The sequence below is a fragment of the Myxine glutinosa genome, chromosome 1 (genome assembly GCF_964187855.1).
Source record: "Myxine glutinosa chromosome 1, kmMyxGlut1.1, whole genome shotgun sequence".
NCBI lineage: Eukaryota > Metazoa > Chordata > Myxini > Myxiniformes > Myxinidae > Myxine > Myxine glutinosa.
Window position 1 is genome coordinate 422,936,944 of NC_136261.1, and position 17,067 is coordinate 422,954,010.

At 45.0% G+C, this 17,067-nt stretch overlaps 1 protein-coding gene across 3 annotated transcripts in view; it reads left to right on the plus strand.

Moving 5' to 3' along the window:
- LOC137418013 (E3 ubiquitin-protein ligase TRIM17-like) overlaps positions 1 to 17,067 on the plus strand; it is a 54,238-nt gene that overhangs the window by 19,200 nt on the left and 17,971 nt on the right. For all 3 annotated transcript variants that reach the window (XM_078770611.1, XM_078770613.1, XM_078770612.1), the window contains exon 5: positions 9,165 to 9,187. In XM_078770611.1, the coding sequence (XP_078626737.1) occupies positions 9,165 to 9,187 (23 nt within the window). The remainder of the gene's footprint in view (positions 1 to 9,164; positions 9,188 to 17,067) is intronic.

Genomic DNA, 17,067 nt, shown 5'->3' on the forward strand with positions numbered 1-17,067 from the left:
GTCATAATTTTCATTCAAAGATTCTACAGGCCGAGGCGTTCCTATGGTGAAATTTTCCTGTCAATCGGTCCAACGACTGCAGAGAAAATGATTTTTAAAGGAAATAAATCTGGAAAATGGCAGTGCCACAATCATTCACATGGCCTGAGTCGAGATGCCTAGAGTTTCTTCTTCTTCCAACAATAACTTCTGGCTTCCAGACCATACAAGCAATCAGGTTGAAGTTTTCAACACTTATTCCTGTTGATGACAGCTACATTACAGCTACATTGTCTTGATGACCGGTACATTGTTTCAGGTCAATCAATGAAGCAGTTAAAGAGATAGAAGGATTCAAAGATTTTCATTCAATTAAATATTGCTGTCAAACCATGTAACTTGACACAAATTTTATAGTCCATTTGAGCTTCCCGACATGGGGAACATATGTGTAAAGTTTCCACTCGATATCTTCAAAAATCAGGGAGGAGATGGGTTTTAAAGTTCATGCTTCAAAACGTCGGAACCTCAAACCATGTGACGTATGACGCTGAACTTTGTGCCGTCATGGGTTTGCGATCATGCATGCAAAGTTTGGGCTCGATCTGTTCAGCCGTTTTGGAGGAAAAGGGTTTTTAGTGTTTTTCATGAGAAACAATATGGTGGCCAAACCATGTGACTGACCTATGACGTTAAAAAAATTTGGATTCTGAATTTTTATTCACTTGTCATGCACAAAAATATCATATTCCTGGCATCAAGGATTAAATTTGTTGAATTCTAACCTCATAATGTTGGAACTTTTAATAACCTAAATAAACATATTTTTTGTCCCAATGCACAGTTCTTTACAATGAGCCATGGCTCCATTTTTACCCTGCGCTCACGAAGCGAAAAGCGTGGTTAAGCATTCAAGTGCGTACGTACGTGTCTGCATTTTAAAAATTCATTTTTTCGGCAAATGTTGGTCCGATTGACATGACATTTTCACCATAGGAGGGCCTCATCTTGTGGAATTTTTTAAATGATAATTATGATGTCATATGTCACGTGGTACAGGCGCCATCTTGGAAAAATCGAAAAAAGGTTGCACCTCTATATCTCTGAAACATGGCTCATTGTGAAGTACTCTGCTTAGGGAATAAGATTTGTTAATGATGATGTCATTGGTAGTTTAATTATGACGTCATAATTCGACAAGTACAACCCTTGATTCAATCAGTATGAATTATTTTCTCTGCAATTCTTGGTCCGATTGACACGAAATTTTCACCGTCGGAGGGCCTCCTCCTTTAGAATATTTTAATGATTATTATGACGTCATAGGTTACGTGGTACAGGCGCCATCTTGGAAAAACTTCACACATCTATATCTCTGAAACCACTCCATGGAAAAAATTGAGACCTGGCTCATTGTCACCGACTCCCCATGGGGAATAAGATGTGTTAATGATGATGTCATCGGTAACTTTGGTATGACATCATAATTCGACAAATACAACATAGTGTAGGAGCATCTGGAATCCCGTGGGCATTTAATGGTTAAAGTAATCCACCTATCTAATTATCTTTATTAGACCCCAACCAACCACAACATACTTGGTGGCCATCTCAGAATATGTGTAGAACACCATTTTATGACGTCATCAAGATGGCCGCCATGAAAACGATGCTTGAAATTAGATTTTCAGTCATGACTTTGAAACTACTTAACCAAATTTAATGATGTTGGGCTCAAAATGCTCAGAATGATGCTGCAGAGATATCTATACTGTTTTCACATGAAGTTCTACCAACAAAAAATAAAATTTGTGTCAAAAATGAGTAATTTTTGTATGTATTAAAATATAGTACTATACTGGAGAGATAAGATGAAATGATTTTGTTTTTATAACATTGAAATTAATTTACAAAATATATTTTAAATGCAACTACATCGGAACAGCTCTTGGCACAAGTACTATACAATAAAATATAGTAGGTAATGTGTACCCAGTATTCCCTATTGGAGGTGGGAGAAAGGGGTTCATAAACGTCGGGAGATGGAGATGGAGCTTGACCTCCCACTCCCTCCATGCATTATACGAATATATTTGTCCAATCAATTGAGACATATATATGCAGATGTATGAACATTTAATAAACTGATATACTCTAAAACATTGCATCTCCCAAGTGTAGCCGAGCCTTCAGTCTAGACTGTAACAATAACGGAAGAATGACTGTAACAATAACGGAAGAATGACTGTCACAATAACTTAAGAATAAAGTGGTAAACATAGGTATACTAAATAATTTAAAAGTAATATAATAACAACTGATGAAAAATAAACAATACTCAAACAAACAGAATAATAACATAACATACATATAATTTGTGTTAAAAAAAAATCCATAATATTTGGACTATAATCCAAATACATACCCAAAAGAAATACATAATATAATTCAGTAAAAATAAGATATAGCGTACATTATGACGAGGTGGAATGACCAGATAAAACGTGACGTCAAATAAAATATATATTTTTAACTTAACAATCAAAAGGTTTAAGTACAGCACTTTGATTGGAGTATCACTATTTGGTGATAACACAAAACTAGACACAAATTGTTTTTGCATGACTTGGAAATTGACTTGTATTCCAATAATGACAAGAAATTATGTTACATTTAATTTAATCAGTGACATTATATAGAAAACCAACACTCGGTCATTGGTGTGGCAAAATAATTTAATAATAATCACCAATAATGTTTCATAGATGTAGGATTCATTTTTAGAATTTTATAGATATTAATAGTTATGGTCATCCAACAGCTAAACCCATGGTAATACTGGAACTGTTAAGCGTAACAGAATGTGGAGGGCGAACTAATAACTCAGAAACATGTTCGATCAGTTCATCCTCAGTGTCTTCATCATCCTCACCTGCTGTATCCACTTCCATATTGTCACAATCATCAACACAATATTACAAAGTTCAGGGCATTTTAGTCCTGCATTTCTGCACTTGCAGTGTCTTGTAGCGCACTTCGTAGTAGCACAGCCACACTTTATCAAGTGAATTACTGACTCAGGTGCTGGGAGTTGTGTAGATGTTATTTCCACCCAGTGCCCATTGACCATATCCCAACCATAATCCTGAGGTGATGGAATGTTGGCATGGACATTTTTGTCATTGTTCCAGATCATTCCTTGGTAATATGCTCTCAAGATTGAATGTTTCAGTGCATCTTTTGTTGGTGGCACTTTTTCAGACTGGGCTTGTTTCTTCTTGAATAACCACCACCTCAAGTCTTTCACCTCATCTATCTGTGTTTGAGGAAGAAACAACTGGCACACATACTGCTCCAGTGCCTTCATCGTGTCCTCTGTTGGTTTGAGAGTCTTGCCTAAATTGCGAAAGGCTGAAATGGTTTCTTCACTGGAGTTCTGAAATACCTTCCAGCATGTTAGCTTTCCCTTGCCTGCAAAGCTACCAGTGATGTCAGCTCCTGTAAAGGAGTGGAATCCAGGAAGGGCAGCAACTTTGTTACTCCCTAGGCCTGAGAGCATCACATATTGGTCCAAGAGGAATTGATCTGTGCTTGTCTTTAGCTCCTGCTATGAATGATGAATCTTCACATAATTATTGGTAACGTCTGAGAGTAAGGATAAGAACATCAGTGTCCGGTCGATGCATGTCTATCCTAGTAGCACCACGAGCTATTGCATCAAGGGCATGCAGCAGTAACTTTGTGTCAGCCTCTTCCTGTTCACTTGCCAGGTAGCTCATGTCCCTGTGTGTTGCTTCACATTTGTCTCCCCAGGCCACAACAAGCTTCATTCCATTTTTGGTGCCTTGCTGAAGACATTTTTGTGCCAGGTAGTTTGAGAGCTCCACCTTTGTGTTAGTATGAGAGAGTAGTTTCTTTGGGGGCGCTTGTGCATTGTTTGTATTGTCCATTATGTGGTAAGCAACTGGTTGAGTGCCACATTGCCTTCTTCCTCGCTCAGTTGTTTTCAATGTCCGGGAGACATCATATCTGTCAAATACCAGATGCACTTCATCATATTTCTGTTGGTTGAACTTGTTAAAGACAAGTGTTGTGAAGTAAAGTCCATGATCTGAACACAGCTTTATCCTTTCCGGCTTCGGCATTGATTGAACTTCTGCCATGGCATCTATAAGGGCAACCTCTTTTCTGTGATTGGGTGCTCAGCTACTTAAGCATTTACCTCTGGTAAGGCTTTGGGGGCATCTTCAACGATTTTCATGAGGTTGCTCTTAGCTGAACAGTGCAGCATTGTGCCATCTGCAGCAAACAGCCCTTGGCAGTACTGAAAATTCATGTTTCCCAATTTCATCTTTCAAGTTTATGTCAGACCTCGACTTTGACACAACGAGCATGCGGGCAAAGAGTGATCGGTCTTCCTGAAGTTCAACTATTTTCTGTCCTGCTTTGACTGCTATTTTTTTCCTAGTGTGTTTCCATGTTTGTAGCTTTCTCTTCTTCATCGAATCCCAGAGATTTACTTCACCAGTTGTGATTCTCTTTTACCCAAATGCATCAAACAGATCCTGGCCAATTTCATTCCTGTTGCAGAGGTCATTCTTGATATTCTCTGGCAAGACTGATTTTGTAGCAAAGTTAAACAGATCATCACAGTCTTCAGTGAATGGATTTGTAAAAACCCCTCAGAGTTTGGACAAGATTTTCCCACATTTTTTATATTTGTAAAATGTTTAGGGAGTGTGATGTACAGAAAACAGTATAAACAGTTCAGGAGCTTCATTCTGAACATTTTGAGCCCAACATCTTTACATTTGATTGAGTAGTTTCAAAATTATGATTTTAAGCATCGTTTTATGGTGGCCATCTTGATGACGTCATAAAATTGTGTTCTGCACGTTTTTGAGATGGCCACCAAGTATTTTTAGTTGTTTGGGGTCTAATAAAGATAATTAGATAGGTGGTTTGCTTTAACCATTAAATGCCCACGGGACTTTTTAAACTACCATCTTTTAAGCTACTTGATGAACACTTATCCATCCCATCATTATAATTTTTTTCCCCAGCAACTGTTGGTCTGATGTACACGGAATTTTCACCATAGGAGCACCTCCTCCTTTAGAATATTTTAATGATAATCATGACATCATAGGTCATGTGTTGCAGGTGCCATCTTGGAAAAACCGAAAAACGTTGCACCTCTATATCTCCAAAACCGCTCTATGGAAAAAATTGAAACGTGGCTAATTGTAAATAACTCCATGTGGGGAATACGTGTTGTTAACGATGACGTCATTAGTGCCATAATTATGCCGTCATAATTCGACAGGACAACGCTTAGTCTGATCAGTTTGAAATGTATTGAGCATGATCTATGCCACAATTATTTAGAGAATATAAATGTATGATGTCATCGCTCACGTGGTCTGGCAGCTATATTGGATCAAAAAAAAACAACCTTCAAAAACAGAATAGTTGGCTCACACCAAGTTGACTGCGCAGGGTAAGTATTCTATGAATACCATCTAGTTTTCCATTGAGCCCTATCTGAGATATAGAGGGGTGTTGAAGTTGTTGGTTGTTGAAGGGGAAAGTTGAAGGTGTTTTTCCAAGATGGCGCCCATACCATGTGACCTATGATGTCATAAATGGCAGAATTTTTTTTTACAGGCCTAGCCAATCACTTGTTGAAAATTTAGTGCCAATCGGACCAACAGTTGCAGAGAACGTTGATTTTAATATTTAAAAAAAAGAATATTTATTATTACTTTATAATTCCCCGGTGTGCGTATTTGTGTCTGAATGGAGGATCCGCAATGTAGGAATTGCAATTAGTTTACTTCAACATTTATTTTGTCTTGCGTTTATTTATATTAAATCATTATTGTGGCATTTTTCATTTGTTGTGTTCGTTTATTCGTTGTGGTTTCGGGAACAAACCAGTGTGCTTCCATTCAGGTAAGCGCCTTCGCTGCCTTCCGTCCCGCGCGTGCGATGAAAATAACCTCCAAGATTTCGGGTGTTCGCCTCGGGAGTAAAAATGATCGGACATTTGTCACCTAGTGGTCATAATCGCTGGGCGACAGGACAATATTAAGGACATAAACAACAAGCACGAACAATTAATGTAACGTGTTAGATATGGTGTGTAGTAGCCTCTGGGTAAAATGGCAGGAAAACCAGGAATTTATTTATACGTCTTTAAACCTTTTAAATTAAATTCCATACTTGAAAATTGTAGAACACAAATCACCTTCATAATACTTCCAAGAGCTTTTATTTTTTCTTCATTTTTTTTGCATACATAGTCGAGGCTCGTGAAAGAGCTAACATTTATCACACATACAAATCAAACAGACAAACAAACAAAGTATATAAAAAGGCGAGCGGTAGACAAGATGGGAAGAGAAGGGGAAACACATAAACACAACATTTGAGAGCAGGGACATCGGGAATGTGTGGGAGGGAGAGGGCTTGGGGGGAGCCGGCGTCGGAAGTGGGTGGGGTGGGAGAAGTATAAATACAAGGACACCAAGGACTTGCAGGAAAAAAGTTGGTATTTCAAAAAAGTGGATTTGGGGTGAAATTAGTGGGGGTAGAAAAGATCAAGGTTTTGGATGGGGGAAGATAAGAGATGGTGGTGAACAGATGTTTTAAAGACGTGGAGGGGGAAGTGGGATTGGAGAGAGTGAGGGAGTTTGTTCCAGAGGCGGGAGAAAAGAGGAATGAAGGAGTGAAGGTGAGCAGAGAGTCTTGATTTTGGCAGTTTAACCATAAGAGGGTTGCAGGCAGATCTTGTGCGACCTGTAGGAATATTTCGGGGACAGAGCCCAGAGAGAGCAGGAGGAGCAAGGCCGGAGAGGAGTCGGCAGAAGTCAGAAAGACCACCAACCTGCCTGCGGTGAGTAAGTGAAAGGCCCTCGGAGTTAGCTTAATCACGGGAGATTCCAATGATTCTGAAAGCATTGGTTTCAACAGCGTAAAGACGAGCTAGGTGTGAGGCAGGAGCACAAGCCCAGAGGGCAGACGAGTATTCCATTGAGCTGTGGATGAAAGCCATGTATGTGGCGGGGAGCTCAGGTGTGCCAAGGAAGGACTGCGCACGACGGAGGATGCCCAGTCGGCGACTGGCTTTGGAGGCCAGACTTGAAATGTGGTTTTCCCAGGAAAGATCATGGCAGATAGTGAGACCCAAAATCTTGAGTGACAGAACTTCTTGGAGAGGAATATTCAGAAAGTGGATGGGAGGGTTGTCCAGTCGGTCTTTTCGAAGAGACATCGTAAGAGTGTGAGATTTGTCAGGATTGAAAGACATGTTCCACTTGTTTGCCCAATCTGTGATTTTGTCCAGGTCTGCAGAGAGTGAGGAGGCTGCAGACTGCCAACCTGAGGGATGAGGAATGGAGCGGCAGAGAGTGGAGTCATCAGCAAAGAGATAGAGAGGATTTTCAAGAGAGTCAGAGAGATCATTGATGAAGACCAGAAAAAGCACAGGGCCCAGAACACTGCCTTGGGGTGGGAGAACACTGCCGGCCATGCGTGGAGATTTCCATGGATACCAAAGGAGGAGAGTTTGGTGAGCCAAGCGGGGTGCCAGATGGTATCGAAGGCACGTGATATGTCGAAGGAGACAGCTCTAATATCCTGTTTGGCATTGAGGACCTCCATACATTGTTGAGACAGCAGAAGCAGCATGTCTAGAGTAGAGTGACCTGGTCTGAAACCAAATTGATGACCAGAGATCAAGCCATTGGAGAAGAGGAAAGATTTCATATCCAAAGCAATGATGGATTCCATGACTTTACTGATAATTGGGAGAAGGCTGATTGGTCTGTTGTTGCTAGGATCTGTTTTTGCACCTTTTTGGGTAAAGCGGTGATGTTGGCTGATTTCCAAGCAGATGGCAGATGACCTTGAGCAAAATAGAGGGTGAAGAGAGAGAGGGAGTGAAAGAGCAGAACAGGATTTTAGGACCCGTGGGATGATGCCGTCAGGTCCAGTTGCAGAATCAGAGTCAAGGTTTGACAAAAACTTTTCCACCTTGTCAGGAGGAAAGGACACAGAGTCCAGGAGCAGCTGGGTACGACTGGGTATGGTGGGTACAGAGACGGATGGGTTTGGGACACAAGATTTAGAGGCAAACACAGAGTTAAGGCATTCAGCTTTTTCACGTGCGGAGTCAGCTGTGTAGCCGTTTGAGGTAAGGGAGGGGATGGAGGGGGGAACAAACACCAGAAACAGATTTGACCAGACGCCACCAGGATTGGGAAGAGGGAGACAGATAACAGAGTTCGGTCTTGAGAATGGAGAGATATTGTTTCCTGGCTCTCCTGAGGGTGGACACACACTTGTTTCGGGCTTTGTGAAAGGAAATGAGATTTCCTTCTGTTGGATTTGCTTTCCAGGAGACGGAGGCAAGTTGTTTCTGGGCAACAGCCTCACCACAAGATTCCGTGTACCATGGACGGGAGGAAGGGTATGACAACTGAAGACGAGATGGGGTAAATCTGTGCATGAGAGAGAGCAATTTACTTTGGAAGAATTCCCAGGATGAGTTGATGTCAGAGGTGGTAGAGATGGGAGACCAGTCCAGATGATTGATGGCTGCTTGAAGACCGTGACAGTTTCCCTGAGTGAAATGCCCGAATCGTCGATGCTGAGGAGGCTCCCTGTGAATGGTCAGAGAGATGTCCAATTTAACAAGCACATGATCAGATGAGTAGATTGGAGCAGAAGAAGAGCAGCAGACATTTTCAGGGAGGTTAGTCATAAGCAAGTCCAGAAGAGAAGATGCTATGCTATCTGTCCATATATAGCATGAGAGAGCATGCCCACTGCCAAGTGAGAGGGTTCAGCATCAGGGGTGAAGAAGAAGCTGTCTTTTAGCTATGTACGATGCTGATGATTTTGTTCTCTGGTGATAAATAAAGCCTCCATCTCCAAAACTGAGACAAAACATCGTCTTTTTTGCAGTGTAAAAGGGTGATGTACAATATTGCTTCAGTAACACGAAACACCTGGATATTTTTTAATGACGATGTTTAAAATCATTATTTTATTAAAATTGGAATACACTATTGAACACTGCGTGGAGTATCGTGTTCTGTGAACTCTCTAGTATTTAATAAATAAAAAGATACATTCATTCATTCAAATATCTTATCATCCTTTGCTTTCTTCCTTCTCAGGGTTCCAAGGACCTGCTAAAAAGGTGAGACTGCATTGGTGTCCAACACGTTATCAGCACATCCTGATGTTTTTGACCCTGTCATGTTTTAAACATTTGAAGATATTTAATAAATGATAAACCAAGACAAAATCGAGGGAGACTTTGAGAAATGAGAAGAGTGAAAGAATGAAGGTTAGGGATAGGATGAGAATGAGGGAAAGAATGAGTGCGAGGGAAAGGATGAGGATGAGGGAAAGAAAGAGGGTTTGGGAAAGATTGAGGGTGAGGGATAGATTGAGGGTTCGGGAAAGAAGGAGGGTTAGGGAAAGGATGAGGATGAGGGAAAGAATGAGGATTAGGGAAAGGATGAGGGTTAGGGAAAGAATGAGGGTTAGGGAAAGAATGAGGGTTAGGGAAAGAATGAGGGTTAGGGAAACAATTGAGGATTAGGGAAAGAATGAGGGTGAGGGAAAGGATGAGGGTTAGGGAAAGAATGAGGTTTGGGAAAGGATAAGGGATCGGGAAAGATTGAGGGTGTGGGAAAGAATGAGGGTGAGGGAAAGAATGAGGGTTAGGGAAAGAATGAGGTTTGGGAAAGGATGAGGGATCGGGAAAGGATGAGGGGTAGGGAAAGAATGGGGGTGAGGGAACGATTGAGGGTGAGGGAAAGAATGAGGTTTGGGAAAGGATGAGGGATCGCGAAAGGATGAGGGGTAGGGAAAGAATGGGGGTGAGGGAAAGGATGAGGGTTAGGGTTAGGATGAGGAGTAGGGAAAGATTGAGGGGTAGGGAAAGGATGGGGTGAGGGAAAGAATGAGGATGAGGGAAAGAATGAGGGTTAGGGAAAGAATGAGGGTTAGGGAAAGAATGAGGTTAGGGAAAGAATGAGGGCTAGGGAAAGAATGAGGGGTGGGGAAAGGATGAGGAGTAGGGAAAGGATGAGGGGCAGGGAAAGGATGGGGTGAGGGAAGGACACACGAGGTGAACAAGATGTTTCTTATTCGGGTTACTCAGTATTTCCTCATGAACTTGATTCTTTTCCTCGCCTGATTTCCTTCCCCATTTCTGATCTAGAAATTAACAGTTTTGGGCTGACTAAGGGAGGAGGTCATTATAAAGTTAATTTGTGTTTTTAATTGGACAAAAACTTAAATACGTTTACTTTAATCCCCTTTGATTCTCATTTGAGTTTAGCTTGTTTCGTTCAATCCTTTCTCACCTTCACTTCGTTCTCTCTCATCCTCATCACTTCAGAATGACCTCATCACTATTCATTTCTAAGTTGTTGAGATCTATCGTGTTCATTGAAAGTCTCCAACATCCATGAATATTCTGTTCTGCTAATTTATCGTGTTCCGCCTGGTCTTATTGCTCCTTATCTCCCTGTCAATCTGTGATCTCTGCTCACCTTCTTCTCTCCAAGTCCATCCATGATCTCTGCTCACCTTTTTCTCTCCATGTCCATCCATGATCTCTGCTCACCTTCTTCTCTCCATGTCCATCCATGATCTCTGCTCACCTTCTTCAACTGCTCTTTCTAATTATTCCTCATTTCCTTCCAAATTATTTCAAAAGAGAATTAATGGAACACCTCACCTCACACTGTCTTGAGAAAAAGGACATGGAAGGGTTTTTTCAACTCTTGGTTTGCGTTTCTGAGCACAAACTATATTTGTCTGAATCTCGATATTTTCCAATGCTGAAAGTGTGAGTGGCAAATTTGATCGGTCAATATAGAGGAAATTTGCGTTTGTTCAAATACTGCCAAACTGGAGGTTTTTGGAAGCACCAACAAGGGGATTTGTGTTCTTGTGTTCAAAATATAAAACGCAAGCTGAAGTTGCCGGCATTGCTCGGGGAAATTCAAAGTAATGTGAATGTCGATATATAATATGTATCTTGACATATAATGCAGGGCCAATTTCATTGATACACCTGCGTGAAGAAGTTAATGTATTTTATTTGTCAGATGTCGGGCGCCCCTTTATATGAACCTTTATAGAGCATAACTTGGTTCCTCCTGAGAACAAGGGTAGTCCAGCATGCACACGATATTTTTTTGAATGTCCCTTCTTTTCTAGAGTTTGCCACCTGGTACATACCATATAGAGGGGCCTTTTCTATGCTCCTGACATTTTCCCCGTAGAATGCTTGTTATCTTTCGACTCTCATCAACTTTCACAATTAACATCTCACCCAACAAACGTTACAGATTCAGAGAAAATATACAATTTCTTCCATATGGAATCATAGGTATGCAAGTGTTGTCCATGCACAGAACACGATACACTGTCTAACAGTACAGGACAAATGGGCAAATGCTTTAATAGATTGTGTACATCAACATAAATTGCACAGAAATTGATGGACAATGGGCAAAGACATGGTGTATAACATTTGATCCTCGATTCATTAATTACAAAGAGATTGATGGACAAAGACAGTTTATAACATGTGAACCTGGATTCTGTGCAGCCTGTCCGAGGAGCTGAGATGGAAACACTAACAGGTCAACATTAATAAACATGACTTCTGAGAATGGTGTTGTCCCACATCCCACCACAAACACATCGTTGCATTATTCTCACCCAGGTCTTGTCTCTGCAGACAGACGGTTTTCTATCCCATCACTTCTGAACTTTTCCTTTCTTCTGTCCATCTCCTGTCATGAAGCTGAGACCAGGACCAACTGTCTCACCATGTATGTTGCATTGCTTGCCTTGTGGTCTTCATCTCATCTTTCAAACATGTCATTCATCATTGATTTATTCTTTCCCCAAAGCACACCTCAATCTCTCCAACCCTAACCGACACACTCTTTCCATACTGTTCATCGTTTGCTTTCTACCTGTTAACTTTATACTCGATTTATCTCCTGAAGAATCTGCAATCTATATATCTATATATCTATATATCTATCTATATCTATATATCTATATATCTATATATCTATTCTATATATAATTATAAAATTGAAATCTTGCGTGTTTGTGTGTAACATTCGATCGGTCCAGGGGCGTGGCTTGCCCCTTTGAGAGAGTAGTAATATCCACCATTTTATTAACTCGCATAGCTTTGAGGCCTGTTTTGTAGGCCCGTGGTGTCTTGCTCTCTCTCCCAGCTTTATTTCAAATCAAATTCGATATATCATTTCATTTTTCACAGTTGCTAACATAGTTTTAGACTCGGTTGAAAAAAAACGGGAAGAAAATCGCGCCACGTTGATATACGAAAATACACCGCCTAAAATAACAGGCATACAGTATATATCTTCGTTATTTCATTCAACATTATTACCCGGAAGTAAAATATGTTTCAGGAAATTACCGAGAGATATTTCTTCGATTTTTTATTATTATTTATATGCGCATACACTTTAAATAGGTTTATTTGAAATCTTTAATTTTCACAATGTAATTTATTTGTCATTTGATGATCGGCAAAATGATAGCACAAACACAATACTATTTGCAGGAAGAATGTCGTATCAACCCTCCGACGGCGCTACGGACGCGGACAACGAATCACACCTCATGTCCATGGACGCGAATAGCAACATTCCTTCAAGTTCTCGTGCGGAAGCAGTATCTCCGAGGGGTGCTGAAACAGACGATGGGAGATCACGACATCTTCAGCAGCAACGAGAAAGCCAAAGGAAGAGACGACATGCTGAAATGCCTGAGCAAAGGTCACAGCGCCTTCAGCTGCAAAGCCAAAGGGCAAGGATTAGAAGGAGTGCTGAGACGGAGGAGGTGAGAGCGCAGCGTCTTCAGGAGGAACGAGAGAGAGTCAGCTTGCGAAGGGATGCGGAATCTGCAGAGGAGACGTCACAGCGCCATCAAGAGCAGCAAGAAAGAGATCGTATGAGGAGAGATGCGGTATCTGCAGAGGAGACGGCACAGCGTCTTCAGGAGCAGCGAGAAAGAGATAGGATAAGATAAGTTATTGAGACAACGCAGAGAAATGCGCAGAATGCAAGAAATTTCACTTCTGCTGACGTCGGTGCGATGGAAAAGATTTGTCCACATTGTAGAGCGCTTCTTTTCCAAGGTGACACAGGTCATTTTTGCTGCACGAATGGAAAGGTGTCCTTGGGAAATCTGGGACCTTTACCCCATCAATTACACAATCTGTTTGCCGGCAATGGACCCACAGCGAACGAATTCCGCAGGAACATCAGACAATACAACTGTCTATTTCAAATGACATCATTTGGAGGAAGCCAAGTTTCTCCTCGGCACGGTGCATGGAGCCCATCGGTCATAATTCAGGGTCAAATACATCATCGTATCGGTTCCTTCATGCCAAATGCGGATGAACAACCGAAATTCCTCCAAATTTATTTCTTAGATCCACATGACAGCGTACAGTTGAGGATGCGGATACTCACCAACGCTGGTATTCACCGTGATGTAGTTGGAGCATTAGAGACCGTGCTGAGACAAGTGAATCCTTACGTTTACTCGTTCCGCATGGCACGTGAGGAAATAGGCAATTTGCCAGAGGCGTTCGTTCTTATTGATCCCAACAGGAGACCAGCTGGTGAACATGAGAGGAGGTTCAATGGTCAAATCGCTGATGAAGTGGGTGTCGTTGTGAAGAATACTGTCGATCCTCAAGCTACAGCGCGTCACATTGTATTGAAAGCAAGAGGAGGAGCGCTGCAAAGTATTTCTGAGTTGCACCGTTCTGACGACGCACTCCAGTATGTTCTCTTCTTCCCATTCGGAGATGACGGATGGCAGCCCGAAATGAACATGACCAATGGCAGGAGATTGACTGCCATGAAATACTACTCCTACCGAATAATGAACCACGAGGATGAGTTCAACTACCTCCTCAGAGGAGGGCATCTGTTCCAGCAGTATCTTGTTGATATGGCAGCCAAAATGGAAGGCACAAGATTGGCGTTTATAAGACTGAACCAGACATCGCTGAGGTCTGCTACATACAGTGGCTTCACTGATGCTCTCAATGACAATGACGATTTGTCCAACATCGGACGCCGCGTACTACTGTCATCGACATTTGTAGGGGGGCCGAGGTATATGATGGAGCGATGTCAAGATGCCATGATGTACGTAAGAAAATATGGTAACGCGACCTACTTCATCACTATGACGTGTAATCCAAAGTGGCCTGAAATCTCCAATAACCTGTTTCCTCACCAAAGTGAGAACGACAGACCGGATCTCATTGCGAGAGTGTTCGAGTTGAAGAAAACGGTGTTCATTAAATACCTCACTGGATCAGAAGGCTTCTTCGGGAACTGTATCGCTCACGTTGTGTGTGTGGAGTACCAAAAGCGAGGTCTCCCTCACATACACTGTTTGCTGTGGCTCGATGAAGCTTCAAAGCTGAGACCACAAGACTATGATCGATTTGTACAAGCTGAAATACCAGATCCCGATGAAGATCCAGAGGGACACAGACTGGTGTTGAAGCACATGATCCATGGTCCATATTGTTCCACAGCAACTGGATGCTGGAAGAATGGAGCATGCAGACAGAGATACCCACAGTCATATGCTCCGGACACACGGTGCGGAGACGATTCATACTCCATATATAGAAGAAGATCCCCAGAAATGGGAGGATTTGAAGGGCACCAAGAAGGGAGGCAACGACGACCTGTTACAAATCAGTGGGTTGTTCCCCATAATCTCTATCTTGAAGGAACTGCGCTCCAACGCGAGTCGAAAGAATTGACGCGACCAAAGACGGAATTCGTCCGAGTTGCTTTCTTGAAACAAAACAGCTCAGGTATTCTGACAAGCCCGTTTATCGGGCAGCAATATATATACACATTTATGTCGGGAAGTTTGCCTGGCAAAAGCTATACCGGGCATGCCCGGGTGTCAAGGGCGAGCCTTGGAAAGGCGAGTCTGGACCTGCCCGGGCGTGTTTGGCTGCGGCCTGGCAAGTCGAGGCTGGGCGTGCCCGGGCGCTCTGGACGAGCACTGGAAAGGCGATAGCGGGCATGCCCGGATGCTCTGGGCGAGCCCTGGAAAGGCGATAGCGGGCCTGCCCGGACGCTCTGGGCGAGCCCTGGAAAGGCGATAGCGGGCATGCCCGGACGCTCTGGGCGAGCCCTGGAAAGGCGATAGCGGGCATGCCCGGACGCTCTGGGCGAGCCCTGGAAAGGCGAGAGCGGGCATGCCCGGGAAAGACGAGACCGGGCGTGCCCGGGAGGTTCGGGCGTGCCCGGGAACAGTGAGTCCGGGCATGCCCGGGAGAGGCGCGTCTGGCCGTGTTCTGGCCGGGGCAAGGCGATTGTGTGCATCCAGCGGTAACCGCTACACATGCCCCTCCAGAATCGACCTGCACCGGCAGGGTCAATTTAAGGGGGGTCCGGATGACCCGGCCGAAGCGACCCCTGGAGGGTCGTGGGGAGGGGTCCGACGTGGTGGTGGGTGGTCGAGCGGGGGGAACTGTGGACGGGGGGCGGCCTCACCGTGGAGGAAGGGCCAACCGTGGTGGTCGGTCGACGTCCATGTGCGCCGGTTTGAGGCGGTCCACAGAAATCCGGTCCGGTCGGCCGCCGAAGTCGACGATGAAAGACTTGTCGCCCCGTCGCAGGACCCGGAAGGGCCCGTCGTACGGCGGCCGGAGTGGCCCCCGGTGCGCGTCATGACGCACAAATACGTACTCCGCTGTGCGAAGCGCCGGGGGTACGTAGGACTGGGGGCCACCGTGGCAGGACGTCGGCACGAGGGCAAATCGTCGGGCGGCCTCCTGGAGGTCCGAGCGCTGGCTAGCAGCGGACCAGGGACTGGTAGCGTCGGGCACGAATTCGCCCGGGACGCGGAGCGGCTGGTCGTAGACGAGCTCGGCGGCGGATGCCTGGAGGTCTTCCTTGGGGGCTGTGCGAAGGCACAAAAGGACCCATGGCAGCCGGTCGGCCCAACCGTCGTCCTGAAGGCCGGCCATGAGTGCGGCCTTCATGGAGCGGTGAAACCGCTCACACAACCCGTTGGCTTGGGGGTGGTAGGCCGTGGTGCAGTGCAGCATGACCCCCATCGAACGGGCGACCGTGCCCCAAAGCTCAGACGTAAACTGTGGGCCGCGGTCGGACGAGATGTCCGCTGGTGCGCCGAAGCGCGCGACCCAGGTGGTGATGAACGCCTGCACCACGTCGGCGGTGGTGGTGGAGGTGAGGGGCACGGCCTCCGGCCACCTGGTGGTCCGGTCCACCATGGTGAGCAGGTGGGTGAACCCCCGCGAGGGGTGCAGGGGACCCACCAGGTCTACGTGGACGTGGTCGAAACGCCATTCAGGCATGGCGAAAGGTGCCAGCGGGGCCTGGGTGTGGCGGTGGACCTTGACCCGCTGGCAGGCCGTGCAGGCATTGGCCCAGTCGTGGATGTTTCATCGAAGGCCGTGCCAGACGAAACGCGCCGACACCATCTTCTGAGAAGCTTTCCGGCCCGGGTGAGAAAGGCCGTGGATGGAGGCGAAGATGCGGTGCTGCCAGGAAACGGGCACGATGGGGCGTGGCTGGCACTGGGAGACGTCGCAGAGCAGGACGGTGCCCGCGAAGGGAATGTCGGCCAGGCGGAGGCCCGTGTCCGCCGCACGGAGTGCCTGCACCGAGGCGTCGGTGATCTGGTTGGCCGCCATGAGCGCGAAGTCCACGCCGAGGTGGACCGCGTTCGCGCTGGCCCGAGAAAGACAGTCGGCCACGGCGTTGTCTTTGCCAGCGACGTGCCGGATGTCCGTGGTGAACTCCGACACGGCGGAGAGGTGGCGCTGCTGGCGGGCCGACCACGGCTCCGTGACCTTAGCCATTGCGTAGACCAACGGCTTGTGGTCGACGAAAGCCATGAACGGGCGGCCCTCCAGGAGGTGTCGGAAATGGCGAACGGCCAGGAATAGCCCGAGCAGCTCGCGGTCGAACGTGCTGTAGTTTAACTCGTTCGGCC